This window comes from Hydractinia symbiolongicarpus, chromosome 7 (assembly GCF_029227915.1).
Source record: "Hydractinia symbiolongicarpus strain clone_291-10 chromosome 7, HSymV2.1, whole genome shotgun sequence".
Classification (NCBI taxonomy): Eukaryota; Metazoa; Cnidaria; class Hydrozoa; order Anthoathecata; family Hydractiniidae; genus Hydractinia; species Hydractinia symbiolongicarpus.
The window spans coordinates 14096788-14116981 of NC_079881.1; the positions used below are offsets into that span (position 1 = coordinate 14096788).

The window sequence follows — 20194 nt, forward strand, 5'->3', positions numbered from 1 at the left end:
TTAATTGTAACAATTCTTATACCCTTGCTGACCCGTTCGAACAAGCTCCTTTTTGAAGCATTGAATTTTCTCATCTTTACTGCCGCCAATCACTAAATTTGAACTGCAGGAATCAATGATAAGTTGTTTAGACAATTGTTCCAAGATTGAATTACCCAATCAACAATTTTTTGTCTTAGAGGTGCCTTCATATTGAAAAAGAAAGAAAAATATCCATATTTAGAGATAGAATTGGAAGAATTGACCAATAAAAATGAAATGAATTTGAATAAAAAAAGTTCTTGGTCACTTTTTTGTTTTTCTAATAATAATAAGCTTATTTCGTATTCCAAATTATAAATGTGGCGCTTATCAGACGGCAGTGCTAAAAAGAGGGCGGCACCAATAGATATATGGTATGGTGGTCTCAAAATAATCCAACTTTTTGCAATAACTTAAAAGAATTTGTATTGCCACCTGTTGCATATACCTTGGCTTTTTTATCAGGGCTCAGATCATATCTAGAATTTTATCTACTGTTTCAGCTAGAATTTATTTATATTTTATTTTTCCAATGTCACTGTATCATTTATTTAATATTTGGGTCTTTCAGGAATATGTGGGTCTTTCATGAAATCCTACAAATAGTTCATGTTGTGAAAACAACATAAACTATTTGCAGGAGAAATAACAAGCCTTTTTGTTTTAGAATATGCAAGCCCAACAACAAAATTTTTTAGATCATACTGAACAAAAAATAAGAAGGGGCTACTTTTAGTAAAGAATGTGTTTTCAGGGGAAACTTATTTAGGCTTTTGGAAAATCTGCAAAAACATTGTTGGGAATTTCCAGTGCTTTTCATACATGGTTCTTAAACTAGATTTAAATAACTATTAAGCATTGCCTATTGAGTAGTGTACTTTCTTAGTTCCTTCACTTGATTTATATGACTTTAGTAGGATGTGATTTGTATGATTTGTATATTGTTATTGTATATTGTTTCCTTGTATTTCTTAGAAGTTGATAAAAAGCGATGTTTGACAGAAACCATTACTATTTCTGTTAGTTCATGCAAGCAATTATCAAAAAACAACCTTACTAATTTTGCATCATATGGTTATGATGGTCCTATAATATGCCGTCGTAACTTGCGTAATGGTACCTATTGTTCATGTTGTAAAGAAAGAAAAAAAGATAAAAGATCTGAAGTAAAAGTAACAACTTTTTTTTTCTCAGATAGTCAAGTCCAGAAGTTGATTTTAAAGTGATTTTAACTGCTAGAGCGCGTTTTTTAAATTGACAATTCAAAAATATTTTTTAAAAAGAAATTGATGAGATTATTTGCAAAGATTTTTTTATTTTATTTGTCCAACAGGATGAAGGAAACAAATGGGGACTAAATATCAAAATTTGCTGTATTTACCAATTTGCGAATGTTTATATCAAATATCGTTGGAAGTTTTAAGATTTTTAATTTCCTATGAAGAAATGTATATAAATACATATGAAATTTATTTTCATCAGGTAAAGATTAGATCGCCTTTTTAGATTTTTGCTTTCACAAACAACATGCAAATGAATAGAGACCTACTCAATTTGATGTCATTGCTAATTTAATGATAGGCTTTGTTCTAAAATGTGATATTTCAACCTCGTTCCCAGTGCTTGTTGTCTTTGGAGATCTCTTTTAAAAGAAATATCTGTAAAGTGATACGAACAAATATAAAATCTTTGATTGCTTGGTAGATCACCTGCACGACGTATTTTGTTGAGCCAATTTTGCCTAAGTTCTTTCTTTTGCACAGACGGGATTCTGTGAAAACTGACTTCTTTACACTTCTCTGATCAATTGGTACATCGAAACGCAGAGCAACTAACCATTTTTTTAAAGATTTGAACGTAAATTACATACAATAAGCGATTTAAATGTAAGCTATAGGTCTTAACATGAACGTTCTCTGCGCTCGCTTAAGCTTTCTGCACAATGTGATGTCATTATTTATAATCAGGTCCAGTCCTAAATGAAATCGCGCCTGTCTGTTTTTTATGAGAAAAAAATTGAATATGCGAAGGCTAGTACAACAATTTCAAATAAGGAAAACAAGTGAGGTAAGTTTTTTTTTGATTTCTTGTGATTTTCTGAGTACGTATTAAAGAAAAAAGAAAAAGGTGATTTCTACTAGAGTCCCCGTTTAACAAAATTGAAGTGTATCCCTGCAAGCGTTTTGCTGTAAAAGGGGCTGGACCTTATCATATTTTACCGGAATTTAAGTGTGTGGCGTGTTCTCCCTTCACGCCCTGGATCAGTCTTGGGGGTTGGTTGTAACAGGGGCAGTGAAATCCCTGTGTTCCTTTGCCTATCAGTTTATTGCACAGGTGCATCGGTCTTTATTTGGTACAAAAATTATGCGGTGTTTATAACCTGACCTGCTAAAGGTATCAGTACCAGCTTCATTTTTTGCATCACTTTAACTGCTACAAAACGCGCAAGTCTCTGGCCAAGATATTTTCTGGTACAATTCTGGTGGTGCAAAATTCTAATTAACTGGATAAACGATTTGGGGCCAATATTCAGACATATATATGGCAGGACCTGTTGATTTTAATATGAAATATTGTGACTTCAGTAAAGATGGTTGTCTTGAAGCTTCGTAAACATAGCAAACTTTTAACCTAATTTTTGGTTCACAATTCTACAAAATCTTGTATATTTTTATTTTAAATAATTTGTAAATTTTTTGGCTTAATATTTTTATATTTGAATTTTGTGGAGTAAATGGCTACTAATAGCTAGGTAGCTACCGTAACTTTTTTATAGTTTTATAGTCAGGTATTTTCAGGGGTTTTTCCATCATAACTAGCTAGCCACTTTTCAGAAATATTCTAAATTTTCTTTATCAAGAAGTTGTCTTAAATATTTTTTTGGTGGTAAACTTGTTCATCATTGTCATAGTCCTCTTGTATAATGTTAATAGAAGGCTAGCATGCATCTTTTGCGTTAAATATGTTATATGTTACAACAGGTTACATTGTGAAGCTTCTTTAAAAATTAATTGTAACAATTCTTATACCCTTGCTGACCCGTTCGAACAAGCTCCTTTTTGAAGCATTGAATTTTCTCATCTTTACTGCCGCCAATCACTAAATTTGAACTGCAGGAATCAATGATAAGTTGTTTAGACAATTGTTCCAAGATTGAATTACCCAATCAACAATTTTTTGTCTTAGAGGTGCCTTCATATTGAAAAAGAAAGAAAAATATCCATATTTAGAGATAGAATTGGAAGAATTGACCAATAAAAATGAAATGAATTTGAATAAAAAAAGTTCTTGGTCACTTTTTTGTTTTTCTAATAATAATAAGCTTATTTCGTATTCCAAATTATAAATGTGGCGCTTATCAGACGGCAGTGCTAAAAAGAGGGCGGCACCAATAGATATATGGTATGGTGGTCTCAAAATAATCCAACTTTTTGCAATAACTTAAAAGAATTTGTATTGCCACCTGTTGCATATACCTTGGCTTTTTTATCAGGGCTCAGATCATATCTAGAATTTTATCTACTGTTTCAGCTAGAATTTATTTATATTTTATTTTTCCAATGTCACTGTATCATTTATTTAATATTTGGGTCTTTCAGGAATATGTGGGTCTTTCATGAAATCCTACAAATAGTTCATGTTGTGAAAACAACATAAACTATTTGCAGGAGAAATAACAAGCCTTTTTGTTTTAGAATATGCAAGCCCAACAACAAAATTTTTTAGATCATACTGAACAAAAAATAAGAAGGGGCTACTTTTAGTAAAGAATGTGTTTTCAGGGGAAACTTATTTAGGCTTTTGGAAAATCTGCAAAAACATTGTTGGGAATTTCCAGTGCTTTTCATACATGGTTCTTAAACTAGATTTAAATAACTATTAAGCATTGCCTATTGAGTAGTGTACTTTCTTAGTTCCTTCACTTGATTTATATGACTTTAGTAGGATGTGATTTGTATGATTTGTATATTGTTATTGTATATTGTTTCCTTGTATTTCTTAGAAGTTGATAAAAAGCGATGTTTGACAGAAACCATTACTATTTCTGTTAGTTCATGCAAGCAATTATCAAAAAACAACCTTACTAATTTTGCATCATATGGTTATGATGGTCCTATAATATGCCGTCGTAACTTGCGTAATGGTACCTATTGTTCATGTTGTAAAGAAAGAAAAAAAGATAAAAGATCTGAAGTAAAAGTAACAACTTTTTTTTTCTCAGATAGTCAAGTCCAGAAGTTGATTTTAAAGTGATTTTAACTGCTAGAGCGCGTTTTTTAAATTGACAATTCAAAAATATTTTTTAAAAAGAAATTGATGAGATTATTTGCAAAGATTTTTTTATTTTATTTGTCCAACAGGATGAAGGAAACAAATGGGGACTAAATATCAAAATTTGCTGTATTTACCAATTTGCGAATGTTTATATCAAATATCGTTGGAAGTTTTAAAATTTTTAATTTCCTATGAAGAAATGTATATAAATACATATGAAATTTATTTTCATCAGGTAAAGATTAGATCGCCTTTTTAGATTTTTGCTTTCACAAACAACATGCAAATGAATAGAGACCTACTCAATTTGATGTCATTGCTAATTTAATGATAGGCTTTGTTCTAAAATGTGATATTTCAACCTCGTTCCCAGTGCTTGTTGTCTTTGGAGATCTCTTTTAAAAGAAATATCTGTAAAGTGATACGAACAAATATAAAATCTTTGATTGCTTGGTAGATCACCTGCACGACGTATTTTGTTGAGCCAATTTTGCCTAAGTTCTTTCTTTTGCACAGACGGGATTCTGTGAAAACTGACTTCTTTACACTTCTCTGATCAATTGGTACATCGAAACGCAGAGCAACTAACCATTTTTTTAAAGATTTGAACGTAAATTACATACAATAAGCGATTTAAATGTAAGCTATAGGTCTTAACATGAACGTTCTCTGCGCTCGCTTAAGCTTTCTGCACAATGTGATGTCATTATTTATAATCAGGTCCAGTCCTAAATGAAATCGCGCCTGTCTGTTTTTTATGAGAAAAAAATTGAATATGCGAAGGCTAGTACAACAATTTCAAATAAGGAAAACAAGTGAGGTAAGTTTTTTTTTGATTTCTTGTGATTTTCTGAGTACGTATTAAAGAAAAAAGAAAAAGGTGATTTCTACTAGAGTCCCCGTTTAACAAAATTGAAGTGTATCCCTGCAAGCGTTTTGCTGTAAAAGGGGCTGGACCTTATCATATTTTACCGGAATTTAAGTGTGTGGCGTGTTCTCCCTTCACGCCCTGGATCAGTCTTGGGGGTTGGTTGTAACAGGGGCAGTGAAATCCCTGTGTTCCTTTGCCTATCAGTTTATTGCACAGGTGCATCGGTCTTTATTTGGTACAAAAATTATGCGGTGTTTATAACCTGACCTGCTAAAGGTATCAGTACCAGCTTCATTTTTTGCATCACTTTAACTGCTACAAAACGTGCAAGTCTCTGGCCAAGATATTTTCTGGTACAATTCTGGTGGTGCAAAATTCTAATTAACTGGATAAACGATTTGGGGCCAATATTCAGACATATATATGGCAGGACCTGTTGATTTTAATATGAAATATTGTGACTTCAGTAAAGATGGTTGTCTTGAAGCTTCGTAAACATAGCAAACTTTTAACCTAATTTTTGGTTCACAATTCTACAAAATCTTGTATATTTTTATTTTAAATAATTTGTAAATTTTTTGGCTTAATATTTTTATATTTGAATTTTGTGGAGTAAATGGCTACTAATAGCTAGGTAGCTACCGTAACTTTTTTATAGTTTTATAGTCAGGTATTTTCAGGGGTTTTTCCATCATAACTAGCTAGCCACTTTTCAGAAATATTCTAAATTTTCTTTATCAAGAAGTTGTCTTAAATATTTTTTTGGTGGTAAACTTGTTCATCATTGTCATAGTCCTCTTGTATAATGTTAATAGAAGGCTAGCATGCATCTTTTGCGTTAAATATGTTATATGTTACAACAGGTTACATTGTGAAGCTTCTTTAAAAATTAATTGTAACAATTCTTATACCCTTGCTGACCCGTTCGAACAAGCTCCTTTTTGAAGCATTGAATTTTCTCATCTTTACTGCCGCCAATCACTAAATTTGAACTGCAGGAATCAATGATAAGTTGTTTAGACAATTGTTCCAAGATTGAATTACCCAATCAACAATTTTTTGTCTTAGAGGTGCCTTCATATTGAAAAAGAAAGAAAAATATCCATATTTAGAGATAGAATTGGAAGAATTGACCAATAAAAATGAAATGAATTTGAATAAAAAAAGTTCTTGGTCACTTTTTTGTTTTTCTAATAATAATAAGCTTATTTCGTATTCCAAATTATAAATGTGGCGCTTATCAGACGGCAGTGCTAAAAAGAGGGCGGCACCAATAGATATATGGTATGGTGGTCTCAAAATAATCCAACTTTTTGCAATAACTTAAAAGAATTTGTATTGCCACCTGTTGCATATACCTTGGCTTTTTTATCAGGGCTCAGATCATATCTAGAATTTTATCTACTGTTTCAGCTAGAATTTATTTATATTTTATTTTTCCAATGTCACTGTATCATTTATTTAATATTTGGGTCTTTCAGGAATATGTGGGTCTTTCATGAAATCCTACAAATAGTTCATGTTGTGAAAACAACATAAACTATTTGCAGGAGAAATAACAAGCCTTTTTGTTTTAGAATATGCAAGCCCAACAACAAAATTTTTTAGATCATACTGAACAAAAAATAAGAAGGGGCTACTTTTAGTAAAGAATGTGTTTTCAGGGGAAACTTATTTAGGCTTTTGGAAAATCTGCAAAAACATTGTTGGGAATTTCCAGTGCTTTTCATACATGGTTCTTAAACTAGATTTAAATAACTATTAAGCATTGCCTATTGAGTAGTGTACTTTCTTAGTTCCTTCACTTGATTTATATGACTTTAGTAGGATGTGATTTGTATGATTTGTATATTGTTATTGTATATTGTTTCCTTGTATTTCTTAGAAGTTGATAAAAAGCGATGTTTGACAGAAACCATTACTATTTCTGTTAGTTCATGCAAGCAATTATCAAAAAACAACCTTACTAATTTTGCATCATATGGTTATGATGGTCCTATAATATGCCGTCGTAACTTGCGTAATGGTACCTATTGTTCATGTTGTAAAGAAAGAAAAAAAGATAAAAGATCTGAAGTAAAAGTAACAACTTTTTTTTTCTCAGATAGTCAAGTCCAGAAGTTGATTTTAAAGTGATTTTAACTGCTAGAGCGCGTTTTTTAAATTGACAATTCAAAAATATTTTTTAAAAAGAAATTGATGAGATTATTTGCAAAGATTTTTTTATTTTATTTGTCCAACAGGATGAAGGAAACAAATGGGGACTAAATATCAAAATTTGCTGTATTTACCAATTTGCGAATGTTTATATCAAATATCGTTGGAAGTTTTAAGATTTTTAATTTCCTATGAAGAAATGTATATAAATACATATGAAATTTATTTTCATCAGGTAAAGATTAGATCGCCTTTTTAGATTTTTGCTTTCACAAACAACATGCAAATGAATAGAGACCTACTCAATTTGATGTCATTGCTAATTTAATGATAGGCTTTGTTCTAAAATGTGATATTTCAACCTCGTTCCCAGTGCTTGTTGTCTTTTTTTCTGGGACAGCGAAACAAGCATGGCCCTGGAGTAGGCCTTGTCACGTGACCTTCAAATGCACAGTTTTTCTGGGTGTAATATTTAACAAGATTTGTCCTAATGAATCAAAGTTTTATATATAACCTTGAGCTAAGCAAGCTTGGCGTTTTACATCACAGATACGTACAGCAAGTTCCATTTCATTTTTCTCATATGCAGCAGACAAACTGCTGTGCATATTGCTCTTGATTGTTTTTCAAATGTATAAGTATACAATCATGTTATTTAGGCTGCTGTTTACTTGGAATTTAAGCAGTTTAGTTTTGTGCATTTTACTGAATTGGTTGGTTAGCAAGCACTGGATTGCAAAACTTGTAGCTAGGGGAAACTTCTTGGTAATTGGTAAATTATTTGCCCAAGTTCGTAATAACATTTTTCACTTAAGCATTTCTCATTTTCTGTAAGTGCATATTAGTGTGTCTGCATTTGCTACTTTTATATGATGACTTCGATTTTGCTGTATAAATCCCAAAGTTGCTTTTTTATTATTATTTTTGACAAAATGCAATTGGAAAGCGACAATACACCTCCTTACAGTTTAAGTTGTCTTAATTTCTCATTCTCTGTTGAAATAATTAGTCTTATGGTAAATTTAGTATGTTGTTAGCAGTATCCCTACTTAAAACTTATGTGAAGGAATTTTCTTCAAAAAATTATTTCACATTTCTTCATGGTCAATTCATAACAGTTTTCTTCCCTTTCTTATTTCTCAATAATAGCATCGTAACAAAGGAATTATTTATTTACATAAACAATGGTTAGGTGAAATTGTGAAGCCATATATTGTAAACTCACTGCTTGCAGTTACATTTAGCAACTGCTATAAAGTTTAAAAAACCCTGTAAATGGCTTTAGGTGTCTTCACATCTTTTCTTGTATATTTTGTGGTCTTGAAACTCCCAAAAATGCAATCATTCATTGATAAATTCTGCTTTTTCTTTTCCTAATGACACGTTTTTAAAACGTCTACAACATTTTTTTTTATTTTTTAGTCAACAAGATCACATTTTATTGCACACATTCGAAATACAAAAACAAAATTTTATTGTCTAAAACCCTGTCCTAAGATTTATTTGCAAACGGTAAACAGTTTCAAAAATTGAAATAGAAAGTCTATACTGGTGATCCGATTTGTCAATTCAAACTATGGTTGCTGCAAAAAAAAATCTGTATGTGCCGCCTAAAATTACATTTTGGATTTGTTTCATGCAAACTTGACAGCCAGTAGAAGGGAAACATTTTTTCCTGCATTCGTAACTAGAAACACCTGGGAACAAAATTTAATTGATTTCCCAAAGTAGAGTCAATATACCTACTTTACAAGGTAGTTCAAAAGAATGTATTCATTTTCTGTATGCATTTGTAAGCTCTACGCCATGGGAGTTATGATGAAACAAATTACCTAAATACATTAGATATGGACAAGGTTTTATTTCATCAAAAAATCTCTAGAACAGTTTATTTCTTAAAGGTTTTCATTGGCCCTAGAAACTATTTCAAATACAATAAACTAAATTAGCCATCCATTTTTTAAACTTCTGGTATGTATTTTCTCATAAATGACAACATTAAAAGATTACAAAAATATTTCTGATACTTTTATTGCAACATTACATTCTTTTTTTTAGTATATTAATAGTTTAAAATGTCAGCACCATCAGAGGATCCCACACTACACACTGTGCATGCATCAAGTGATGAGTCACGCTGTCGTTCCTGTAAGTAATTCAACCAGTAATATAAGTACACTTTGTAAAACTATTTTTGCAGGATTGTAATATGGTTTTTGAATTTAAATGTTCCATATTGATTTTCTTACTATACTTAAAACCCAAATTTCAAGAGTTACTAAAATACTAGTAGGAAAGACCCGTCGAAAAATCCACTTAAACTCTATAGTTATGAACCATACCACAAATGATAAAAAAAACATTAAAAATAAGGATACAAACTTACGAAAAAGCAAACTTGGGATTATGATGATAATACTTTCCTATTTTTGTTTCCTCCAAAAAGATAATTCAGTGGTTACACATAGACCGTATAATATTGAAATAATGGTAAGTAAGTTACCTGCACTTGATGCTTCTTGAGTCTTTTTAATACCAAAAATCTGTTATGCAATTTTAACATGGTATACCCTGACTTTTAGTTCATGAATTATCTTCTTAAAAAGAAAAAAATCCACTTAACGAAGCACGCCACGGGAAGGCAAGTCATGGGGCTTTGCGCTTCAACCTAAAAAGGAAGTAAAATAAAAGGCTAATTATGACCTTGGACCAATTACAATGTTAACCAATAACCAATGTTTATAACACATTTTTAATTGTAAAATTTCTGCTGATTTAGCAATTTGGAACAATGTCAAAATCATTGTCATCGTGTTAAGGTCCACATTTTGGAGATATAGTGAAAAATACTTTTATTCATAATCATTGAGTAAGTAATGCAGCTGTTTGGACAGCTAAAAAAGGGGTTACCTCTACCTTAACATAATTACACAGATGCATAGTCTAGTATCAAGATCTCATAGGTTTTAGAAGATGTATGTGTAAAGTATTTCAATTCAATTCAAGATATAACTTCTGAGTACAACCCAAGTATAAAGTAAATCTGGCTATGCAAACTGAAACTCATGTGGAATCTGACTAAACTATTAATTATGGTTAAGTTCAGCTATTGCCAGAATACATAACATGAAATGGATTTAGACATAATATGATAACTTATGCTGATTTAAAAATAAAATTTTATAAATAATTTAAATGAATAATAAATAATTAGAGAAACAAAATCAACAAAATTAACAAAATAACAAAGGAATTTACAATTAAAATTTAATTTATTAAACAATTAAATAAATTAATTATTTACGGATGTTGAAATGACTCGTGATGATGAAATTTAAGGTAACCGACATAGGGACCCAATTTTTCTGCTGGTAATTTATGTATAATACTGTATTTCAATTATTTTCATTTTTTAAATTTTTTTTTTAATTTTTTAAATTTTTTTGGGCTATCCAATGATAGCCCTCATGATCTTTTCCACCATTTTTCCTCCATACACAGTAAGCCTTTCTGCTCCTCGATCCCTGGTGACATTTCCTGTATTTTAGAAAAGATTTTTATGTCAAATCTGACTCTAAAATACGAAAAAAGTATCTGCGTAATTATACTTTTGAAAAAACAAAGTTCCTAAATATGCCATCGGCGACTGTGCAAAATTTTAGTTATGTATTACTGTTACTGTAAAAAATATAAACTCACTGTCACCAGTGGATCCAGCAGACAGATTTTTATTGGTTTCTTTTACAGCAGGTTCTATGATGAAAATAATAACATAAGAGGTTCAAACAATAAAACCCAATTTTAATCTAAACAAAATAAAACAGCTTAAGAAACGTAAACTGACAAGATTTAATAATTAAGAAATGAGAAATTGTCATTACAATACAAATTGATTTTGTGAGAAAAATTATACACTCACCACTACAACTACTGCAACTACTTCTCCCCTGATCATGTGAAACTAAAATTAAAACATACAGGTTAGACAAAAAAGCATTAATGCAAAATCAAGTATAACAAATTTTTTTACAGAAATAACTATTTTCACTTCATAATCATTTTAAAAATGTTAAATGTAAAGGTAGTATTTAATAAATGTAGTATCTGTTAAACTCGCAATATGTGTATGACTAACCTGTAGGTTATCTTCACAGTTCTCCTAATAACACAACACAATATATACCACTATTATAAACACAATGATTTCACCAGCAAGATTGGTTCAACACAAGTAAACCCCACCACCAATTGATTCTTATTAGTAATCGCCTAGAATGGAAGATTAACAATCTCCCTGTATTTTCTTTTCTGCACGTTGTTCAGTTTATGCTGCTATGGGAGGAATTTATAGCAACTCCTACTCGCTTAGTATAGTGGTCCTGGGGAGAAATTGGCTTTTCACCAATGCCCTCTACTATACAAGTCTTGATCTAACAGTTACTGAAGACTATTCTTTCTTGGGTCCTTAGTTGTGTGATGCCAAGTGCTAAGTGGTGTTTCAGCAATGAATTCTGAAAAATAAAACTCAAAAAAAACTTTATAATAAAACATTTTGAAAACACAACATTTGATTGGTCACTAATACTCATCATGTCCATTTTGTAGCACATTCAGTAGAAGTGTGCTATTTGCTCCTTGCTTTGTTAACACATCTGCTAACTGATGTTTGGTGGGAATCCACTTCAATATAACTTCCTTTTGATTGATGATCTGTCTGAGGGAAACCATGTCAACTCTTAATCGCTTATCTTCTAAAGCTTTTGTCGAATATGCAGCTTCATACAAAGATTTGTTATCTGTGTAGCACAAGATGCCTTCTAGATCTGTCTTCACAATTTCCATTATTACATTTTTCACCCAGATACATGCATCAATACCATTAACAAGTGCCAAGGTTTCTGCTGCAAGTGTGCTACGCACAACTCTTTTAATCTTTTTTGACTGCCATGTGATAGGTGTCATGGTGTTCTCAACACCTTTAAGTAAAACAAAAATTCCACTTTGAGAGCTTCCGTCATGTAGATTTCCAAATGAGGCATGAGCGTACAAGATTAATTGAAATTGAGGTTTCAACTTCGAAAATTTTAGACAAATATCAGAATCCAATTTCAACTTCTTTACCAATTTATTAGCTCTCATAACATCATCAACATTTGCACGGTTTAACTTTGTGCTTAACTGACAAACATCAAAAGAAATATCTGGCCTTGAGTGAGAAGATACCCAATTTAATTGACTACAAATACATCGAAACTTAGATTGCTCTTCATGTGAGAGTTCTTGATGTTTGTTTTTGGTGCTTTGAATCTCAACCTGTTTCATGCTTGCCACATATTTGCTTTGGTCATACTCAATAGAACTATTGAATTGTTGTATGTTGACTCCAACATATTTAAAATTACTGCAATTCTCTGACCCAACCCGAAATATTTTTCGAATGGATGCAATGACTTTTACTTGAATATCTTCTGATCCTGCCCAAAGAAAATCATCAACATGTATTACGATCAATCCTTGACAACAGTCATCTTGAACACAATAAAATAAAGCCTCATCAAATAAAGACATTTTCATTCCCAAACCAATTAACTGTTCCTTTACTTGTAAATACTAAGCTCTTGAAGCATCAGCAAGGCCATATACTACTTTATTCAATTTCCAAAGAACCCCTATTACGTTTGCTTCCTTTGGGGGCTTTATAATTACTTCTCTATCAATCAGGTTACCTTGAAGAAATGCTGTTTTGACATCTAGGGTCTGGCATTCCCATTCGTTAGTTGCTAACATTGTGAGTACAATTCGCAGACTTTCTTTTGAAAACGTTGGGGAGTCTTTAGTCAGATTTTGAACCTCCTCTTCTTCAAAACCTCTTATGACCAAACAAGCTTTGACAATTTTGTTGCCCTCTATATTTTTTGTTGTGATTACCCATCTTGTGGATATTGTAGATTGACTTCTGTCTTCAACAGTGGAGAAAACATTGTTGTCTTGCCAGTTGGTTAATTCTTTAAATTTTGCATTCAAGACCTTGTCTTCAATAGTTGGTTTTATCGCTAATAATACTTCTTCAGTGTCATTGGCTTCAACAACCGGTTGCCATTCACTCACACATCTTATGAAATCTAACCAACTAATTTCACCTGTGTCTTCATTTTGCACATTTAAACAGCTGCCATATTGCCTGCCTTCTTTTCCTTTTCTACTCACTCTTACCTGCTCTGCTGTGAACTAATCCTTTAATCCACTCACTGTCTGGAGTTAGCTTATAGATGATTCTGGTTTTTAACTTTGGCATTCCTTGAAATATAGAGGTATTGCCTTTTTTTTCATTGACTGTGGTTTCACTTTTTGATGTTTCATTAGATGTTTCCTCTATTGGTGTCCCATTGGTTTGTGAATTATCAATGGCCGCATCCTCAGTTACTGGTGCTTCTGTTACTGGTACTTCCGTAGTATTACTTTCAAGATCAACTATGTCAAAAATTTCGTCTTCCGGTGAAACACAGTTGTCCAACTGCATACTTGTTACTTCTGGGCTCTTTTCAGAGTCTTGTGATGGTTTCTGTGAATGTACTACTTGATTTACCTTTTGCAACCGACAAATGTGGACTCTCACATAACTTCCACCATGCTTGACAAGTACTTGTTTATTTTCTTGTCTAATTACAGTGCCTGGTCCATGCCATTTTTCGCTGTCTTTTCTTTTATAAAAGACTCAATCTCCAGTTACATACTGCACATCATTGTAACACTGGACATTATGCCGCAATGCTCTACGTATTCTTTTAGAAGATTCTGCTGCTATGAATGCTCTTCGTGATGCATGCATCACAGCAAGGTTATGGGCCACAGTTTTACTTGAAACTGTATCATTCATGGCTGGTAACTGATCATTGAGGATGCAGGTATAATCATAGTTTTTACCAAAAACAAGCTGGTTTGGTGAAAATCCATTGTTGTTTGATAAAGAATTCTTCGCACTAGTAGCCCAGAAAAGTGCTCGATTAAGTGTACATTTCGTATCCTTTATAATCTTACTCAGCATTTCCTTAATGATACCATTGTGTCGCTCACATAGCCCATTTGACCAAGGACTTTTGGCTGCTGTTGTGGAAAACTCTATGTTAAATTGCTCACACATTTCTTCATACACTTTATTGATAAATTCTCCTCCATTGTCAGCCAGAAACCTTCTTGGTTGACCAAATCTTGCTAACCAAATTTCAAAGATAATGTCTGTTATCACATCTTTATCTTTTGTCTTTGTTAACTTTGAAGATGAAAATCTTGTGAAAGTATCTATGATATGAATAAACCACAATGATTGTGAAAGTTGCACTAAATCTAAAGCCACACACTGATTGAATTCCGATGACATTGGTAAGCCAACAATAGGACGTGGTCTTGGTTTTCTATACTTAAGGCATACTTTACAAGAGTGTGAGACATTATCAATTAATTTCATGATTTCACTCCGGTCCTCTAAAAAGGAATTTGATGCTTTAATAAGAGCTTTTAATTTCTCAGCACTTGGATGACAGAACTGACGATGAAATTTGACAATCTTGTTTTTTTTTGGATTTTTCACTTGCGCATACAAAGGCAACTTGAGGAAGCAAATGGTCATAATTCTTTTCATCTAAGTCTATTCTGTTGTTGTTTAAAGGTATGCAACAGTGACCTGTGGTGGTAAATTTTAAAGGATGGCATTCTCCAAACATTTTAACAGTATCGTTGCTATAATCTAAAACTGCATCTGCTTTTCTCATAGATGTTTGACTTAAAAGCACAGTTATTTCATTGGGTACAACTTCTGTTTCTAGATTAACCTTTTTTGAACCAATGATTACAGGTTAAATTACTCGTTTTATGGAAAAAACTGCCTCGCTATCTCCAAATTTAAATCTTGTTCCACCTGGATACTCTTCTGGCAGTTTATCACTATCAATATTATCAATGAAACATTGGTACCAATTCTTACCACAGACTGTTTTGGTACAACCACAGTCTAAAACTGCACATGACAAAGTTTCACCAACAAGGGATTGCATTTCACTTTCTTTAATTTTAGAAAAAAATGTAACTTTTGAACGACTCTCTTCCTTTTTTACATCTCCAGACTCCTGATTCTCATAAGAATGGGGACAATTCACAGCCCAGTGATAAATGGACTGACAAATATTGCACTTTGAAATATTTCCAAATTCATCAGGCGGATTCATTACTCTGTTACTGGATCTGGTTTTCCTCCATCCATATCTTTGATTTGGTGCTGCAGCCCTTCCTCTTTTAAACCTTGAACCCTGATATCCACCTCTTTTGGTATTCTGCTCCCTAGAATCTGCGCTTGCCTGTAAAACAGGCTCCATCTTTACAGCATCATTTGACACAGATGAGGCCACAGTATCACCAAATATTTTCTTTAACTGTAATACCATTGAATCATAGCGTAATTCATTTATAGTTGCTCTAGCCAACTGTTGCTGCTCTGGTTTAAGATTAGCGCTTTGTAAAACTCGGTATGCCAAAACTCCATCAGGAAGTTCCATACGGTGAACTTGTATTTTGTGATATAATCGTTCAAACTCTATAAGGTAATCATTCATGGTCATCTCAGAGGGTCGTTTAAATTTTTCAAAGGTTTCATAAGCCAGGTACGCAGTTTGATTTTCATCCTTTAAGTAAATTTTGTCCAATCTGTCAGTAATAGCTTTTACCCCAGTTGTGGCACTGATTTGTTCAATTTCCAATTCTAATACTGCTTCTTTAGCTTTTCCTTTCAAACCCATGAATATAGCTGGCCCTTGTTTTTCCGCCTTCAGTTTTGTAAGTGCTTGCCATATTTGAACTTCTTTTTTCCAGTCTTTGTAACTGGACTCTGTATTCAATGATGGTGGGGGTACCCAACTTTTTGACATTTCTCTATGATACTTTGCAATTTTATTCCTCTGCTACCATTTGTTAAACTCGCAATATGTGTATGACTAACCTGTAGGTTATCTTCACAGTTCTCCTAATAACACAACACCAAATATTGATTGATTGATTTACACACAACACAATATATACCACTATTATAAACACAATGATTTCACCAGCAAGATTGGTTCAACACAAGTAAACCCCACCAATTGATTCTTATTAGTAATCGCCTAGAATGGAAGATTAACAGTATCTTTGTAGAAACTAAAGCTACATACCCTCTTGTAACAAAATATCTCCATTAATATCCATAAGTATTACTAATCTAGGGAAGGCAAGCCATGGGACTTTGTGCTTCACCTAAAAAGAAAATAAGTGTTAAAAAAGCATAAATAAATAATATAACAAAAAAATCAAGGAAACTGAAGAAGGAACACTTACAAACACAAAACTGAAAAGTAAAAATATGAAAACTTGTAAAACTCCTCTATATCTATTTCGTTAAGGCAAAAACGTATTAAAAAAAATTAACTATAAACTTCCAAGTCAAAATAAAACTATGAAATAACAAAAATCTTTTACTCTTAAATTCAATAATGCCGGAAAAAATGCATTAAGCCTCTTTCCGCAGTGTTTATTACGACAAAAGGTTCTTAATAGGCAAGTGTGAAGTCGTGAGTACACGTATTGGGATAACGTGGAAAAGAAACTACTCAACTTAATTTTTATTTTTTCATTGTAACTCCATAATTCACATGTTACATATTCAAATAAAAATATATACAAAAAAGTATATACAGACTACCACTTATATATCTGAAATGAACAAAATGAGCCTTTTCAGCATGACACATTGTTCCCTTCAACAACAAAAGAGAGCGAGGCAAAACAAAAGGCATACATGTATCCAAAGGTGCAAGTTGCAACCTTGGAATAAGCACTCGATCACCAAGGGCATTGCCAGTAAGTACTTCAGCATCGGCACAGTTGTTGTGAAGATGTCTTACAATTAGGGGAGTGCCATTACATAAACCTTTATTTATGTTTATGTTTCTTAATAACATAACAATAGCACCACATTTTACTTTAAGACAATGAGGAGGCATGCCTGAGAGTGTTATACTATTTAAAAATTCTACCGGATCTTGATTCCGTTTTACCTCATCATCACAAATAACATTATCTGCACTGTAATAAATTTTTTCTTCATCTGGCAACAATGCAAACACCTGATTACTAATGACGCAGATGATGCCATATTTTCTGGGTAAAGATTCCTAAGCAAAGTATCAACAATGCATTGATTTTGTTGCAACACACAATTAGATGGTATCTCAATTACACCTTGAAACGGTGGTTGTTCCTGAATAGGTAAAACACCTTTCCCAAGTTGCAGCAGCCATGCAGCAAATTCTTGTTCTCCTGATATTCTTCTCATGTTGGGAGTTAATTTAAATTCGGTTACCAAGTGGCATTGAGGAGAACTATTTAAGCACAAGTCAACAATCTCAGTTGGTCTTCCTTTTCTGACAATAGGCAATAACTGTTAAAAATTAACACCTAAAAGAACAATTTTACCTCCAAATGGAAGTTCGTTAAATGTCTTTAAGAAGTCGATCTAATGCATGGAACGCATGCTTAGGAATCATGGAAGATTCATGAAGTAGAAAGAGATTTTTTGTCCTAGCTCTGCAGCATAAGCAGACACTGGAGTAATGCTGCATGTACTGTTTTCTAAAATAGGAATTGGCAATCGAAGTAGTTTATGTATGGTGGTATCGTTTTTCAACAGAGTTGCTGCTATACAAGTAAATGCAGCAGTTCCAACTTGAAAGCCTCTACCTGAAAGTTCAGAAATAAGGTAATTATAAGTAAAGGTTTTACCACTGCCACCATCATCATCATCATCATCATTCTTGGCTTAACGTCCGTTTTCCATGCTAGCATGGGTTGGACGGGGTATATTAATGACCCTCTTCCAATCTGATCTAGACTGTGTTAGATCTAAACTCAACTTCCTCTGTATCAAGTCTGTCCTTATAGCCTACTGCCAAGTCTTTCTCGGTCTGCCTCTGGGCTTTGCTCCAGGAACAATCAAGTCTCTACACTTTCTTACCCAATTATCCTCCTCCAAGCCAATTCAATCTTCTTATCTCGATAACATCTTTAATTCTACGGAGACTTAGCCTGCTTCTTAGCTCATCTGAACTCTTTCTGTCGCTCAGACTGGCGTTACACATCCACCTAACCATTCTCATGTCATTCCTTTCTAAACGATCAAGATCTTCCTGCTTCACTGCCCATGTCTCACTACCATACAACATAACACTTCTTACACAGGCCTCATACAACTTACCTTTTACGTCAATTGACAGGACTCTGCTAGTCAACAAAGGAAGTAACTCTCTGAACTTTTTCCAAGCAGAACCTATCCTGCAAGTTACACTTCTTCCAACACCCCCTTTACTGCCCAACATATCACCTAAGTAACAGAAGTTCTCAACTATCTCTAATGAGCCCCTGTTGTACATCATTAAAGCTGGAAATACTTCATTCTCTATAATCTCACCTTTGCAACGCTTGCATACAAACTGTATGTCAGCTCTTAACCTTCCACTAATACTACTGCACTTCTTATGTACCCAATGCTTCCAAGTCTGACAAAAAATTGAGTTACTACCAACCCCTTTCCTGCAAACTCCACAAGGCCACTTTCCAACTACAAGGTAACACTTGGCAGCAATGCTACTAATCATGACTTTAGACTTTGTTTTGTTTTCCTTTAGCCCTTTCTCTTCTATTCCTTTTTTTCACTTCTCAAACTTTTCAACTAATTCTTCCATCGACTCTGCTATGAGAACCAAATCATCTGCATACAATAACTCCCATGGACAACCTGTTCTGAACTCCATCGACAGCGCTTCTAAGACTAGAATAAACAACAAAGGACTAAGTACAGAACCCTGATGTACACCAACATTTACACTAAATTCATCACTAAGTGAATCGTTAATCCTGACACGACTTCTAGCATTGCTGTACATAGACTGTACCATCGTAACTAGCCACTCATCCACACCTAATTTTCTCATAGCCCACCAAATAACTCTACGTGGCACTCTATCAAAAGCTTTCTCTAAATCTACAAAGGCAAAATAGAGATTCTTTCTCTTTCCTAAATACTTTTCCTGAAGCTGTCTGAGTAAAAATATTGCATCTGTAGTGCCACGCCCTAGAACAAAACCAAATTGCATCTTAACTATATCAATTCTTTCTTTAAGTAACTTATCAATCACTCTTTCTATAACTTTCATTACTTGATCAACAAACTTCAGGCCTCTATAGTTACTCCTTTCTAATGCATCACCCTTGCCCTTGAAACAATTCACTATTACACTCGACTGCCACTCACTCGGAATAGCACCATCCTTTATAATCTGGTTAGCAAGACTTGTAATAAGCTCAACTCCAATATATCCAGATGCTTTTACTATCTCTGCAACAGTACCTGATACTCCTGCAGCCTTGCCAATCTTCAATTTCCTAATAGCCTCCACTACCCATTCTTTCTTGATCTGCATAGCTGGCCCATCTACAACCTCATCATCAGACAAATTATCCTCGTCCCAATCAAACTCAGTGTTAAGCAACCTCTGATAATGATTCTTCCAAGCTACTCTTTTCTCCTCCTCTGTGCTAGCCAAAACACCTTCATCATTACGTATACACTTCTCACCTACAACATCTTGTTTAGTCTTCTTCATTTGCTTTGCTATCTTGAATACCTCATTGCGCTGGTCTTCCCTTCTTAACACATCTGCAAATCTGTTTCTCTCTGCTTCTGATTTTGCCTTATACACTGCTGTACGAGCGCGACGCTTAGCTTCTAAGTAAATATTTTTACTACCACCTGACTTCCACTCTTTCCAAAGTTTCCTCTTTTCCTTT

The 20194-nt window shown here is 33.3% G+C and overlaps 1 protein-coding gene across 1 annotated transcript in view; it reads left to right on the forward strand.

Moving 5' to 3' along the window:
- Positions 1 to 8900: 8900 nt before the first annotated feature.
- Positions 8901 to 20194, forward strand: part of LOC130648964 (uncharacterized) — a 47793-nt gene continuing 36499 nt past the window's right edge. The window contains exon 1 of the mRNA XM_057455117.1: positions 8901 to 9472. Coding sequence (XP_057311100.1) covers positions 9400 to 9472 — 73 coding nt within the window. The 5' untranslated portion in view covers positions 8901 to 9399. The remainder of the gene's footprint in view (positions 9473 to 20194) is intronic.